Genomic DNA, 15,569 nt, shown 5'->3' on the forward strand with positions numbered 1-15,569 from the left:
ATGAAAAAAAACTCATATCGGTCTATCGCTACCCTCTGCTTCAATCCAAATCAAGTTGCGGTGTCCTAATAGGCCTTTCCTGACATTTTTATAGTCGCCAGCCACGGTCCGCCGAGAGCTCCCGCAGCAGCAGAAGGACCTGATTGTTGAAAAGTATCAGTCAGGAGAAGGGTACAAAAGAATTTCCAAGATGTTAGGCATGCCGTGGAACACGGTGAAGACGGTCATCGTCAAGTGGAGGAAGTACGGCACCACGGAGAATTTGCCGAGAACCGGACGTCCCTCCAAAGTGGACGAGAAGACGGGAAGGAAAGTGGCCGCCGAGAGGCCGAACCAAACATTGGAGAAGCTGCAGGAACTTCTGGCAAGTACTGACTATTTAGTACGTGTGACAACAATTTGCCGTTCTTCTTCAAATGTCTGCAATGTAGGGTGGTGAAAACACTTGAAGTCTCCCAAACGCGTTTGGTAAATTGTGTTTTGGTCCCACAAACCCAAGATGAACTTTTTTGGACCTAATTCCTAAAAGGCGTGTTTGGCACAAATGCGACACTGCAAAAGAAAATTGTGCCTACGGTGACATGAAGTGAAGTGTCGGCAGCATTGTGGTTGGTGATATTTTTCTTTACCTGTTGGGTCTTTAGTCAAGGTGGAGAGAATTTCCACACGGCTGCACAAAACCTTCAGGCTTCTGCAAAAAAAAAAAAAAGAAAGGAAAAAAAAAAAAGGGGGCGGGGGATGTCAGGAAAAGCCGACCAGAACATCTGAACATGATTGAAAGTTAATCGGAGGAGGTGTTTTAAATAGTGGCAGATGTGTGCAGACTCCCATTTAATATGAGTTGGAATGTGATTGGCTATTTCTGAACAAATCTCGTTATGAGAGGGTGTTTTATTTAAAGGGGCTGTCTGCCGGTTTCACTCAGGAAAATGCACTTTTTAAATACAGGATTTAAATAAACTAACTACTTTTCAAGCTATAGATATGGGCTTTTCATAACGTGGGGGAGTGATTTTGTCCTAAACCCCCACACCCCCAGCCTGTATTTTGCCATTTTGTGTTAGTTTTGTAAACAGCGGGACGTTTCTGTGGAAAGACAGTGTTTACACCCCTCCAGTCAATCGCAGAGCGGGGGGGTGGAGTGTCGCAAACGGGGCCGGGTGAACGTGTCAGCTGCGTGACATCACTCCCGCAATTTGCAAGCACACACGGATTTTTTTTTTTTCACTCACTCATTCACACATGTAAGTTTCTCTAGTAATCTCCTAAGATATTATGGTATCACATGTCAACGTGGTTATTGTATTTGTGGATCCTAAACTTATTTGTTCCCACAAACGTATAAGTACGTTGTATTTTAAATTGTTTTAAGTGTCCCAAAGACGTATTTATACTTTTTTTTTAATTTTTATTATTATTTATTTTTTTTAATGCTAGAGCATACAGAAGGCTTTGACGCAGCCTCTCAACTGCAAAGAACGGTTGAAGAAATGGTAGTTATTACACAACCGGCCAGCAGGTGGCAGCAGAGTATAAGAGATCAACCAGGGCCATTTTGCAACAAGCTCTTTTTCCCCACTGTTCTAACAGATTTGTGAATAATGATGAAACTGCTGCAAAATGTAAACGGATAGAAATATACTTCTTTTTTTTTTCCTGATGAAAGAAGAGACTTTAATCTTTCTTTTGGTAGGTTCTATGTTTTTATAGCAAAAGAACACAATATTCTATGAGCCTTGCAAAATTAGTCAAACTCCAGTAAAACAGCTGGGGAGTGAAGGTGGTTGCGTCTGTGAAAATGGTGGCGAGTGATTGAGTTAAAAAGTTATAAATAATCTTTGAAAATGACACTTAATCCTTAAATCCATAGGTTACAGTTAGTAAAATTGCCCAAAAGTTGTTCAGTTGTCTAGGCTGGAAAAAAAAAAAAAAAGGTTTATTTTGTTAGACGAGGTGGATTTTAGCTTGTTTTCTTGAAATATTGTTACCTGAAAGTGGCAATCACCTTGAAAATAAGTCATATAAAATTAGCTCAAAACTTCTCAAAATGATATAATTCCTCTTTACACTCGTAGTGTGGTCATATTAACTCATTCAAACCCAAACACGTATAAATACGTTTTTAATACTTTGTCTTAAACTCCCAAAAATCTATTTATACGTTGTTGTTTTTTTTTTTTTTTTAAATGCTAGAACATACAGAATACAGGCTTTGATGGAGCTTCTAACTTGAAGAGGTCGCTTAAAGCAATGGTAGTTATTACAAAAAATGGCCAGCAGGTGGCAGCAGAGTATAAGAAATCAGCCAGGGCCATGTTGCAACAAACTTTTTTTTTTTTTTTCCCAGTTTTCAACAGGTATGTAAATAATGATGAAACTTAGCTATATTCTAATGCGAATTGCTGCAAAACGGAAACATCCTTTCTTTTGGTAGGTTCTATGTTTTTATCGTAATAGAACACAATATTCTATGGGCCTTGCAAAATTGGTCAAAATCCAGTAAAACAGCCGGGAGCGAAGGGTGTTACTTCAGTGAAAATGGCTGGGAGTGAATGAGTCAAGTTCTTTGACTTATCGCTGACGGTGGTGAAATATCCACAAAAGACTAGTTACTCTAAAGCAGGGGTGTCAAACTCATGTTAGCTCAGGGGCCGCATGGAGGAAAATATATTATCAAGTGGGCCGAATCTGGAAAATAACGGTATATAACTTAAAAACAATTGCCATAATTGATACGCATATTTTCGTGGACCAGCCCTAAATTACGGAGCTCATCTGTAATCATATTGTTCCGAAAAATAAGACGGATGCAAATGGAATGCGGCAACACTTTGCCGGTATACATTCCGGACGTGTTAAATTGACCTGTTTTCAATATATATTGTTCCCAGAATGCATTGCATGGGTGTTAATAATGTTATAAGCACGTTAATCCTTGTCATATCTATTTGTGTTACCAGTAATTTAACACATTTATGTCTGTGTATGATTAAAAAAAAAAAAAAAAAAGTTTGAGTGCAAAATAAAGACATCCAGGATGACGATTCCCCGTTCAAGTTGCATTACTCATCTGAGGACTGCTTGTGAAATTACAAATTTGTATGTTTTGATTGTGGCCGGCTGATTAATTAGACATTACATTCTTTTTATTTATTTTTTTTAACTTTACAAAATCAACTCGCGGGCCGGATTAAACCCACTTGCGGGCCTGATCCGGCCCGCGGGCCGTATGTTTGACACCCCTGCTCTAAAGTATTTATTTTTTTTCTTCCTACTTTTTTCTTCTTACAGCCTGCAGTCGTCCGTGAGCCGTCGCGGGGAGCCACAGAAGGACCGTGTTTGCCAAGAGGCTTCTCTGTCGGCGACGTGGTGTGGACCAAGGTGTCTGGGTACCCCTGGTGGCCCTGCATCGTCACGACCGACCCAGAAATCAACCACCACATCAAAGTCAACGGTGATTCCCTTGTTGACTGTCACACGATGCGACGACGCTGAATATTCCCTTTAATGATGCATGTGTCTTGTTTCCAAATAGCTAAAAGCAGGTCGTCGGGCCTCCTTTACCATGTGCAGTATTTTGGGGACGCTCCTGAGAGGGGCTACATCTCCGAGAAGAACATGGTATCCTTCGCCCAGGAGAGCCAGTACCAGGAGCTGTGCCTGCGCAACAAGCAGCCGGCCTTGCGTATCCTCCGCAAAACGGTACAATCAACCTTGCGATACAGTTGAAAAAAAACATAAAAAAATTGCTATGCGGTAATGTTGTCACTATCAAATATTAATCTATCGATTATTCAATTGATGAATCGGCTAATTGGATTCATTTTAATTTTACATTAAAGTTTTGTTTGCATTTTTCTTTGTTTACTAACTAGTGATTGGTGTTTTTTCATATTCATGTAGTGATTTTGAAAAACAGATGATTGCAAATGTCTTATTTTAATGGGGTATATCTATGCCACGGAAGAGGTGGGATGTGATTTTGCACATCAGTTTGGTTCCGGTCCGGGTTGCGAACGCGCAACCGAGGGGCACAAAGTCTGAAGCACAAGTATTTTGACGCAGCACACACATCGTAAACCGAACCAGAACCAAACTGATGTGCAAAAACAGTCCCGCCTCTTCCGTGGCAAATACCCCATTATTATACACCGAAAACAGTCGATCTTTCGTGAAGGACAACAGTCAACAATTACTGTTGGTATGCTGAAATCAGAGCACTTTGACAATTTTAAATTCAAAATTCTGACTTTATTGTCGGAATTCTGAGAATAAAGTCAGAATTTAAAGTCAAAGAAGAAGAAGACGAAAGTCAGAATTCTGACTTTAAAGTGAGAATTCTGAGAATAGAGAATTCCGAGAATTAAGTGATAATTCCAACTTTAAAATGAAAACTGAGAATAAAGTCAGAATTCCCACCTTAAAGTCACAACTCTGTCTTTATTCTCAGAATTCTCACTTTTCACTTTAAAGTCAGAATTCTGACTTTAATCTCAGAATTCTTAGTTTTCACTTTAAAGTCAGAACTTTGACTTTAGCCATCGGCTTCTACCCGTCAGCCGTTCTTTCGGATGTCAATGTTGCAAATGATGTGATGTGATCGACGTAACCTGTAATGTGTCCGAAAGGAAAAAATGAATGAAACAAACAAACAAAACAAAACAAAACAGAATTCTGCCTTTAAAGTGAGAATTCCGACTTTAAAGTGAGAATTCTGAGAATAAAGTCAGAATTCTGACTTTAAAGTCAGAATTCTGAGAATAGACAATTCAGAGAATGAAGTGATAATTCCAACTGATAAGTCAGAATTTCCACGTTAAAGTCAGATTTCTGACTTTATTCTCAGAATTCTCAGTGTTCACTTTAAAGTCAGAATTCTGACTTTAAAGTCAGGAGGTCAAAGAAGAACAAAGTGACTTTAAAGTCAGAATTCTGAGAATAAAGTCAGAATTCTGACTTTAAGTCAGAATTCTGACTTTAAACTGAGAATTCTGAGAATAGAGAATTCCGAGAATAAAGTGATAATACGAACTTCAAAGTCAGAATAATAGTCGCAGTAATAAAGTCAGACTTTAAAGTGAAAACTGAGAATAGTCAGAATTCTCACATTAATGAATTCTGACTTTAAATTGAAAATTCTCACTTTAATCTCAGAATTCTCACTTTAAAGTGAGAATCCTGCCAAACTTTTTTTTTCTCTCTTCACTGGCCCTAATCCTCTTCTGTAAAAAACTCATAAATGGGAAAAAAAAGGAACTCAATTTAAACAAACAAAACGAAGTAAAAATTAACTAAAATGAAAATTCAAAAACTATAATAACCCTGATCTGAAGCTTGCTCGCAATATAAAAGAAATCGATAGCTCTTAACTCGTAACAAAAACTTGTAATATGGGCCACTTGTTGTGGGTTACCGTTTGCCACGCTGTTATCTGCAGACGCTCCCGTGCGTGCCCCGTACACTGCGGCCTCAGTGGAAGATGGGCGTCATCCAGGCCACGGAGGCGCTGGCCATGTCGCCGGACGAGCGCCTGGCCAACTTCATCTTCGTGTACGACGACAACGGGCCCCACCTCAACCCCTGCATCCTGGACAAGCTCAAGCCCGAGCCACACCTCGAGGCGGAGGCTCGCCTGCTGCTGGAACAGGCCGTGGTCGGACACGGGCAACGGCTCAACGGCGGCCATCTGAAGACCAGCCTGCAGAGAAAGAAGAACGACGCCGACTCTCGGCTGCAGGTTGGGCCAAATCACCACATCAAGTGGTTGTCCAACTTTTGCTGTTCTTTCTTGGGTCCGCTTTTATACAATTCACGTGATAAATGTCAAATGTTTCTCTTGTTGGATTCTCTCTCAATGGAACCGGCGGTACTTGTCAAGAAGAAGCGAAGACCCAAACAACCTGGCTCCCCACTGAAGACGGACAGGAGGAGGAAGACGTCAACGAGGATGTTGGGAGAAGGTTTGGCTCCAGGTCAGTGGAAAGTTGAAGCTGGTGCACACTTGGTCAGATTTATAAAACAAGAAACAAAAAAACCTAGTCAGATGTATTTAATTAAAAAAAACAAAAAAACAAAAAGAACAACAACAAAAAAACCTGGTCAGCGCTAGTTAAAAAAAAAAAAAAACAACAACAAAACTGGTCAGTCTTATTTAAAAAAAATGAAGGTCAGATTTATTAAATAATAAAAGGTCAGATTTATTAAATAATGAAAACAAAAACCTAGTCAGTCTTATTTATGAAAAAAAAAATCTGGTCAGATTTATTAAATAATAGTAAAAAAGCAACTGGTTAGCTTTATTAAAAAAAAAAAAGTCAGGTTTATTCAATAAAAAAAAAAAGGTCATCTTTACTAAAAAAAAAAAAAAAAAAGGTAAGATTTATATAGAAAAAAAACTAAAAAGATTTATATAAATAAAAAAAAAACAGGCAGATTTATTAAAAAAAAACAAATCGGCCAGGCTGATTATCGTTGCTGGTAATTTAACAAATATCAGCATCGGCCTCTTTCGTGAATCAAAGGCATTAAGGTTGGTAACTCACTAAGCGGCGAATGCTTGCAAACGTAGCTAATTTTGGGTTTTCATCAGGATTTAGAAGATGTTCACAGACATTTTGAACAGGTTTAGAAACATTTTCACTGTTTGCGAAGATCCAAAATTAGCTACCTTCGTATGCATTTGTCACCCAGTGAGATATGTATTTATTTAATTTTCACTTTGACTTTATAAAAGATGCTGCTGACACTGGCAACTCCCTACACTTTTATTTTTTTTTATTAAAAACTAAGAAATTAAAACAAATGAAAGTTTTAACATTTCATGTTGAAATTTTGGAAAACTTTTATTTACAGTAGACAACTTTAGGGAACTATTTACTTGGTTAGTTTTTAGGGAAGCTCCCTGAAATCTTCCTTATAATTTTTAAAACAAAGATGCCTATTCTTCACCTTCAAAGTGTTGAAAATTAAAAAAGTTGTTTGAACAAACTTAACGGTATTTCAACAAAGCTAAATTTTTTAAATTTTGACACTAATATTTTCTCTTTTACTGCAAATGAATGGCTTGAAATATCGGTTATCGGCCTCCTTTACTACGTTTATCAGTCTATCACTATTTTTTATATTTTGTGTTTTTAGGTAAGAGCGGGCTGAAGCAAATCTCCAAAAGGACACGTGTGTTCGACGCAGCGGTGGACCAGCAGCCCAAAAAGAGGCGAAAAAATGTGAGAAGATCCGATGCGTGTCATGCGACGAGACAGGAAACGCATACTAAGCCCATGATTCACGATTCATGAGCAGGGCCAGGCCTGGATGTCTGCCGACGAGAAGACCAGGAGGAGGCGCTGGAAAGCTGACGAAGAAGTCAAAGAAGCCGGGAAACGTCTAAAAAAGCACCAAGTGCTTGATGCAGGTACGACACTATAACCAATCGGCAGCATGAAGCCACGCCCCTTGAGCCCCATGACGAGTTTGTAATAAGTATTCCTTGACTCCAGATGAGCAAGAAGCACAGAAACCAAAGCGCAAAAGGAAGCGGAAGCAGGATGGCGAAAACCTCGGCGAGCCCGCCAAGGCCAAAAGGCGCTCGTCCCTTTGTCCGGAACTTGAGGTGAGAGGTCAACAAATGACATAATTACAGTTGGGCTCACGTCTGCTAGGCTTCAAGGGCCTCTTGTTTGAAGATTCTCGTACTTCGATGAAGCGGACCACATGTTGTGTGCAGGGTTCCGGAAGTGAAGGCTGTCCCGGTTCTCCCAGCGACAGCCTGGATGGGATGAAAAAGGGAGAACGCAAGAAAGAGTTTGTCTGCCAGGTTGGTCTCAAGCACCTTTATTGTTATTGTTATTATTATTGTTATTGTTATTATTGTTATTATTATTATTGTTATTAGTATTATTTTTTAAATGATAATAGTAATTCATTTATTTAAAGGAACAACTTTTTTTTTGTTTTGTTTTTTTTTCTACTTTTTGGGTTATGTATGTAAACTTCTCAAATCAATAACCCCCAAAACAACCCATTTTTTTGGGGGGACAGACCTAAAAAACTTATTGGGTGGGTCCCAAATAATAATAATTTTTATTTATTAATATTTAATTTTATATAAACAAAAAAGTTGGGTCAAACTAGACTAAGTGCAATTAATGAAGAAATTGCATGGGAATGCTAAGCTGAATGCTCATGAAGGAAATTGAAGGATAATTATTGTTACTGTTATAATTATTAATTCATTTATTGAACAAAACTTTAGGGGGGGGGGGGGTGATTACACAACTTTTTGGGTTATGCATGTAAACCAAAATGTTGTCAAATTAATAACACAGAAAGCAAACCATTTTTTGGGGGGGGGGGGGGGACCAACCCAATGTTTTGGTTTATTTATATAAATAAACCAAAAAGTTGGGTCAAATGAATATTCAACGAACAAACCTTTGTTGTTGTTGTTGTTGTTGTTGTTGTTGTTGTTATTAATTCATTTATTCGACAAAACTACTTCTTTTTTTTTTTTTTTTTTGGAAGGAGGAGGGGGGACTTACGCAACTTTTTGGGTTATGCATGTAAAAGTTGTGTCAAATTAATAACACAGAAAACAACACATTTTTGGGGGGACCGACCCAACATTTTGGTGTATTTATATAAACCAAAAAGTTGTCAAATCAATATTCTATAAACAAACCTTTATTGTTGTTGTTGTTGTTGTTGTTACGCAACCTTTTTGCAGCTTTTTGTTTTAAGCATGTTTTAAGAATGTAAACCAGATAGTTGGGTCAAAAGAATAACCCCAAATCCAAATTTTTGGGTTGTTTTGGGAGTTATTCATCATTCGAAACCAATTTTTTTTTTGGGTCATTTTATGTTATTCATTACACCCAACTTTTCGGTTTAAATGATGAACCCAAGCGGTTTTTGACCCAGTTTGGATAATTTTTGACCAATTGTTTTTTTAGAGTGTATTTTGACCACAGAATCAGAAAACGGGTCGTACCTGTTTGTGTTGTGGTGCAGGTGTGCGAGCAGGCCGGCGAGGACCTGGTCCCCTGCGAAGGTCAATGCTGCGGGATGTTCCATCTCCACTGTCTGAGCGAAAGCCCGGAAGCGGACGACAAGCCGTTGTGTCGGCCGTGTAGCACGGGTGAGCACGCGTTCCGATTGACTGGCGCGTTGACGGACCCTCACGTCTTTCATCTTACTCCGTCTTTCTTTTGCCAGGAGTTCACTCGTGCTTCACATGCAAGCGGTCAGACGGCGACGTGCGGCGCTGCCACGTGGCGCACTGCGGCAAGTTCTACCACGACGTGTGCGCCCGCCTCAGCCCGCTCACAGTCTTTGACAACAAAGGCTTCCGCTGCCCGCTGCACACCTGCCTCAGCTGCCACTATGGCTGCCGCACGCAGCACAAGTCCACCAAAGGTGAGCAGAGCGCCAGCTGTCACGTGACCTGCGTGGAATTTTACTCAACTCGAATTTATTTATGAAGCACTTTAAAACAAGCATTGCGGTATACAGAGTTCTGTACATGGAGCAGAAACCGGTCATACAAGAACAAAACAAACATTGTAAGTAAGTATACAAGTGAATAAAATTTACATCAATAAATTAATAACAAGAAGTAGGTAAGTGAATACATAATTCAAATGAATAAATAAACATCAAATCCATAACACAAAATACAGCAGACACCACAAAACACCCAAACAACGCTAATGCTAACCATGCTAATTTTAGAGGCGACTCAACTCAAGTCGCTTGGTTTCAACCCACAACGGTGATTCACCTTAGGTATTTTCGCTTACAACGCTAACAATGCTAATACTAACAATGCTAATTTCTAGAGGTGACTCGACTCAATTCGCTTGTTTTTGACCCACAGTGGTGACTCACCTGAGGTATTTACGCTTACAATGCTAATGGGTAATTCTCGAGGTGACTCGACTCAATTCTCTCGGTTTCGACCCACAGTGGTGATTCACCTTAGGTATTTTCGCTTACAATGGTAACAATGCTAATGCTAACAATGCTAATTTCTAGAGGTGACTCGACTCAATTCGCTTGTTTTTGACCCACAGTGGTGACTCACCTGAGGTATTTACGCTTACAATGCTAATGGGTAATTCTCGAGGTGACTCGACTCAATTCTCTCGGTTTCGACCCACAGTGGTGATTCACCTTAGGTATTTTCGCTTACAACGCTAACAATGCTAATACTAACAATGCTAATTTCTAGAGGTGACTCGACTCAATTCGCTTGTTTTTGACCCACAGTGGTGACTCACCTGAGGTATTTACGCTTACAATGCTAATGGGTAATTCTCGAGGTGACTCGACTCAATTCTCTCGGTTTCGACCCACAGTGGTGATTCACCTTAGGTATTTTCGCTTACAATGGTAACAATGCTAATGCTAACAATGTTAATTCTAGAGGCGACTCGACTCAATTCGCTTGGTTTCGACCCACAGTGGTGACTCACCTCAGGTATTTTCGCTTACAATGCTAACAATGCTAATGCTAACTGCTAATTCTAGAGGCGAGGCGACTCAACTCGCTCTGTTTCGACCCACAGCGGTGACTCACCTCAGGTTATTTTTGCTTGTGTTAACTTGCAGGGCGGATGATGCGATGCCTGCGCTGCCCGGTGGCCTATCACGTCGGCGACCAGTGCGTGGCGGCGGGCAGCGAGACTGTCACCAACACTGCCATCGTGTGCACCAACCATTTCCACGCCAAGAAGGGATACAGCCACCACAGTCACGTCAACGTCAGCTGGTGCTTCGTCTGCTCGAAAGGTGGCGTACAAAAAACATTTCATGTGTTGGCGTTAAGATAGCATAGCTAAAGCCTTTCAACATCCCAAGCAAATGGCAAACCTAGATGACGTATTATTGTCATGTATATTTTTTTACGTTTTTTTTTTTTCCTTCCTAGAGGGGGAGTAATATTAAAAAAACCAACAAACAAAAAAACTAAAATTTCAAATTTGCCACCTTTATAAAGCAGCAAATTTGCGAGTTTATAAAGTGGCAAATTTGCAAGAACAAAAACTTACGACAAATAAATTAATTACTATCTCCTTATTCAAAAACCCGACTGAAAAGTATTGGCACAAACAACCGAGTACACTACATGTGTCTTGAGTTTTTTTTCTTACAAATATGCCACTTTATAAAGTCGCAAATTTGATTTTTTTTTTTTTTCGCAAATTTGCCACTTTATAAAGTTGCAAAATTTAGGGTTTTTTTTCCGCAAATTTGCCACTTTATAAAGTCGCAAATTTGTCACTTTATGAAGTCACAAATTTGAGGGTGTTTTTTTTTCTTGCAAATTTGACACTTTGTAAAGTTGCAAATTTTAGTATTTTTCTTGCAAATTTTCCACTTTATAGTCACAAATTTGATTTTTTTTGTAGTAATTAATTGCTTTGTCGTAAGTTTTTTTTTCTTTCGCGCAAATTTGCCACTTTGTAAAAATACTAGTGCTGTCAAACGATTAAAATTTTTAATCTGATTAATCACACTTTTAAATTTTGATTAATCACGATTAATCAGCTAAATTACTTGCGTAAGATAAAATACAAAATACCATAATATTTTGACATTAATGTATTTTATTATCTGAATGTCATTTGCAAACATTGATTAAATGCATGTACGCAATTGCATGCATGCGTGTATTGCTCAAAACATAACAGCATCATATCAACTGGGTGCAATTCAGCAATTATTAATTAATTAAATGCAAATTACTTTTGTTTTATCTAAAGTTCCGTCTGGGTTTTTTTTTTTTTTTTTTTTTTAAGCAAAATTTACCACCGAGCACACCAACTGGAGTCACCCCGCTCATTTTGGAACAACAGGCGTAGAAAATGCTGTGCATTGACCTAATCACTGACCTGCGCAGCCTTCAATGTAACTAGGGGTGTTAAAAAAAAAATCGATTCGGCGATATATCGCGATACTACATCGCGCGATTCTCGAATCGATTCAATAATCGGCAGAATCGATATTTTTTTTTTTTTTTTTTTTTTTTTTTTTTTTTTTTTTTTTTTTTAGGATTCACACCTTGAGCATGGAAGAATGTTATATGAACGGAACATTAAGCCTTAATATTTTATTTTAATGCTGTTCAAACATAAAACAGATTACAACCTCTATAAGACTGAAATTTCAGATAAATAATAAATTTTCATATAAATCTTACACTCTACAAGCTTACTGATTAGTATTTTCTAAATTTGAATGAAAAAAAATCGCAACAATCGACTTATAAATTCGTATCGGGATTAATCGGTATCGAATCGAATCGTGACCTGTGAATCGTGATACGAATCGAATCGTCAGGTACGAGGCAATTCACACCCCTAAATGTAACCATCCGCGGTTACGTTCAAGGCTCAAGTGCGCACGAAAAAAATAGTGCGATTAATCTGCGTTAATACGTGATTAATACGACAATTTTCTGTGATTAATTAATCTATTAACGCTTTAACTTTGACAGCCCTAAAAATTACAAATTTAAGATTTTTTTTTTTTCTCACAAATTTGACCATTTATGAAGTGGAAAATTTGCCACTTTATAGTCGCAAATTTGAGTTTCATTTCTTGCAAAATTTCCACTTTATAAAGTCGCAATTTTTTTTTCTCTCACAAATTTGCCACTGTCGTCGCAAATTTATAATTTTTTTTTTTTTCTTGCAAATTTGTCACTTTATAAAGTGGAAATTTTGTTTTATAAAGTCGCAAATTTGCATGTTTTTTTTTCCTCTGGAAATATTAATCCCTCTAAAAAATATATATATTTTACATGCAGGAGGTCAGCTGCTGTGCTGCGAGTCTTGTCCCGCCGCCTTCCACCCCGACTGCCTGAACATTGCCATGCCCGACGGCAGCTGGTTCTGCAACGACTGCCGCGCCGGCAAGAAGCCCAAATACCGAGACATCATCTGGGTCAAACTGGGAACTTACCGGTGAGTCTCGCATCATGGATCGCCACTTTTCTCGCTTTTCATCAAAGCCTTACCAACTCTGTCGTTTTGTTCCCTTTAGATGGTGGCCCGCGGAGATTCACCACCCGCGCAACATCCCCACCAACATCCAGCACCTTCGCCACGAGATCGGAGAGTTCCCCGTCTTCTTCTTCGGCTCCAAGGACTACTTCTGGACCCACCAGGGCCGCGTCTTCCCTTACATGGAGGGCGACCGGGGAAGCAAGTACCAGAAGAACGGAATCGGCAAAGTCTTCAAGAGGGGTAAGGGTTCAAATGGGCAAACGTTTGAATGTCAAAAGTCTTTCCTTTACCTGCTTTTTGCTTTTCTTCAAGCGTTGTTGGAGGCGGAATCTCGATTCAAGGAGATGAAGATGAAGCAGGAGGCCAAGGAGGCGCAGGAGAAAAATCGAAAACCGCCACCATACAAATTCATCAAGGTGGGATATAGGAAACCTTCTATGGACAAAAATAATTTTGGTGAAGCAGCATGTGTCTCATTACACAAGGTTAGTTTAGAAGTACAGTGGACCAGGATGGACTGCATAATCTGCATTTATTTGACACCTTGAAATGCATTGAGGGATTTCTTTTTTTTTTTTTTTAACTCCAAAAATGTTTAAAAAGATGCTGATAAACATTCACTAAGAGTTTTACATGAGAAATGAGGACGTGGGTGGTTGTGATAAGATTACAACTATTTTAAAAACAGTAGGTGTTGAAATAGTGAAAAGATTCAAAATATTTTTAAAATAGTAGGGGAAAAAAGGGAATAGTGAAAAGATTAAAAAAATATTTTTAAAATAGAGGGGAGGGAGGGGGAGTAGCTAAAGATTCAAAATATCTGTATTTTTTTTTTTATATAGTGGAGGAAAAAGTTGAGGGGGAGAGTGAAAGATTCAAAAATATTTTAATAAATAGTGTAGGGAAAAGGGGAGGTGAAATTGCGAAAAGATTATAAATATGTTTAAAATAGTAGGGGGAAAAAGTTAAATAGTGAAAATTGTAAAAATATTTTAAAAATAGTGAGGGGGAATAGTGAGAAATTCAAAAATATATAAAAAAAAAAATAAAATAGTGAGGGGGGAAAGGGGAGGGGGAATAGTGAAATCCAAAAATATTTAAAAAAATAGTGGGGGGAAATGGGAGGGGGAAATAGTGAAAGATCCAAAATAGTGTGTGTGTGTGGGGGGGGGGAATAGTGAAAAGATTAAAAATATGTTTAAAATAGTAGGGGAAAAAATGGGGAAGAGTGAAAAGTGTAAAAAATATTTTTTTAAATAGTGAGGGGAAGAAGGGGAGGGGGAAATAGTGAAAGATTAAAAAATATTTTTTTTTAAAATAGTGGGGGGGAAATGTGAGAGGAAATAGTGAAAAGATTAAAAATTAGTGCTGTCAAACGATTACAATTTTTAATCTGATTAATCACACTTTTTAAATTTGATTAATCACGATTAATCAGCTAAATTACTTGCGTATTCGCATAATATAAAATAAATACAAAATACCATAATATTTTGACATTAACGCATTTTATTATCTGAATGTCATTTGCAAACATTAACTGCAATTGCATGCATGCGTGTATTGCTCAAAACGTAACAGCATCATATCAATTGGGTGCAATTCAGCAATTATTAATTAATTAAATGCAAATTACTTTTGTTTTATCTAAAGTTCCATCTGGGTGTTTTTTTAAAGTGAAATTTACCACCGACTGGAGTCACCCCGCTCATTTTGGAACAACAAGTGTAGGAAATGCCGTGCAATGACCTCATCACTGACCTGTATCCATACGCGGTTACGTTCAAGGCTCAAGTGCGGTCAAAAAAAATAGTGCGATTAATGTGCGTTAATACGTGATTAATGCGACGTTTTTCTGCGATTAATTAATCTATTAACGCTTTAACTTTGACAGCCCTATTAAAAATATTTCTAAAATAGTTGGAAAAAAGGGGAAAAAGTGTAAAAATATTTAAAAAATAGTGAGGGGGGAAAGGGGGAGGGGGAATTGAAGTTTGAAGTTTATTGAACATGTAAACTTAACATATAAACATAAACAAATAGCAAGTAAAAATTAAGAGAAAGAAAAAAAATTGTGAAATATTCAAAAATATGTTTTAAAAAAATAGTGTGCGGAAAAGGGGAGAGGAAATAGTGAAAAGATTAAAAATATTTTTAAAATAGTCTGGGGAAAAAATGGGGAATAGTGTAAAGTGTAAAAATATATTTTTTTTAAATAGTGAGGGGGAAAAGGGGGAGGGGGAAATACTGAAAGATTCAAAAATATAAATAAATTAAAAAAATAGTGGCGGGAAAAGGGGAGGGGAATTAATTTAAGATTAGATTAGATTTAAAATATTTTTAAAATGGTAGGAAATAGGGGGAATAGTGAAGTGTAATTTTTTTTCAAGCGAATTCACTAGTTTTCACATTATCTGTAAAGGAAAAAATGAATTTCTATGGAAATAGCTTGAAGCTAAAGAAAATTCTAAATGTAATTAGATTTTTTTTAACATAATTTTTTTGCTTATTTTAACATAAAATTTGATTTATTTATTTTTTTACATATAGGGTTTTATTTTTTTT

At 37.8% G+C, this 15,569-nt stretch overlaps 1 protein-coding gene across 6 annotated transcripts in view; it reads left to right on the plus strand.

Moving 5' to 3' along the window:
• nsd2 (nuclear receptor binding SET domain protein 2) overlaps positions 1–15,569 on the plus strand; it is a 28,128-nt gene that overhangs the window by 4,491 nt on the left and 8,068 nt on the right. For 4 of the 6 annotated variants that reach the window (XM_077538169.1, XM_077538170.1, XM_077538171.1 and 1 more), the window contains exons 3-17: positions 95–364; positions 3,292–3,454; positions 3,536–3,702; positions 5,438–5,737; positions 5,879–5,972; positions 7,138–7,223; positions 7,300–7,411; positions 7,497–7,609; positions 7,724–7,813; positions 9,007–9,133; positions 9,211–9,411; positions 10,606–10,785; positions 12,806–12,962; positions 13,042–13,244; positions 13,317–13,420. In XM_077538169.1, coding sequence (XP_077394295.1) covers positions 95–364; positions 3,292–3,454; positions 3,536–3,702; positions 5,438–5,737; positions 5,879–5,972; positions 7,138–7,223; positions 7,300–7,411; positions 7,497–7,609; positions 7,724–7,813; positions 9,007–9,133; positions 9,211–9,411; positions 10,606–10,785; positions 12,806–12,962; positions 13,042–13,244; positions 13,317–13,420 — 2,367 coding nt within the window. The remainder of the gene's footprint in view (positions 1–94; positions 365–3,291; positions 3,455–3,535; positions 3,703–5,437; positions 5,738–5,878; positions 5,973–7,137; positions 7,224–7,299; positions 7,412–7,496; positions 7,610–7,723; positions 7,814–9,006; positions 9,134–9,210; positions 9,412–10,605; positions 10,786–12,805; positions 12,963–13,041; positions 13,245–13,316; positions 13,421–15,569) is intronic. The other 2 variants (XM_077538173.1, XM_077538175.1) reach the window with 2 other exon arrangements.

The sequence above is a fragment of the Festucalex cinctus genome, chromosome 12, assembly GCF_051991245.1.
Source record: "Festucalex cinctus isolate MCC-2025b chromosome 12, RoL_Fcin_1.0, whole genome shotgun sequence".
NCBI lineage: Eukaryota > Metazoa > Chordata > Actinopteri > Syngnathiformes > Syngnathidae > Festucalex > Festucalex cinctus.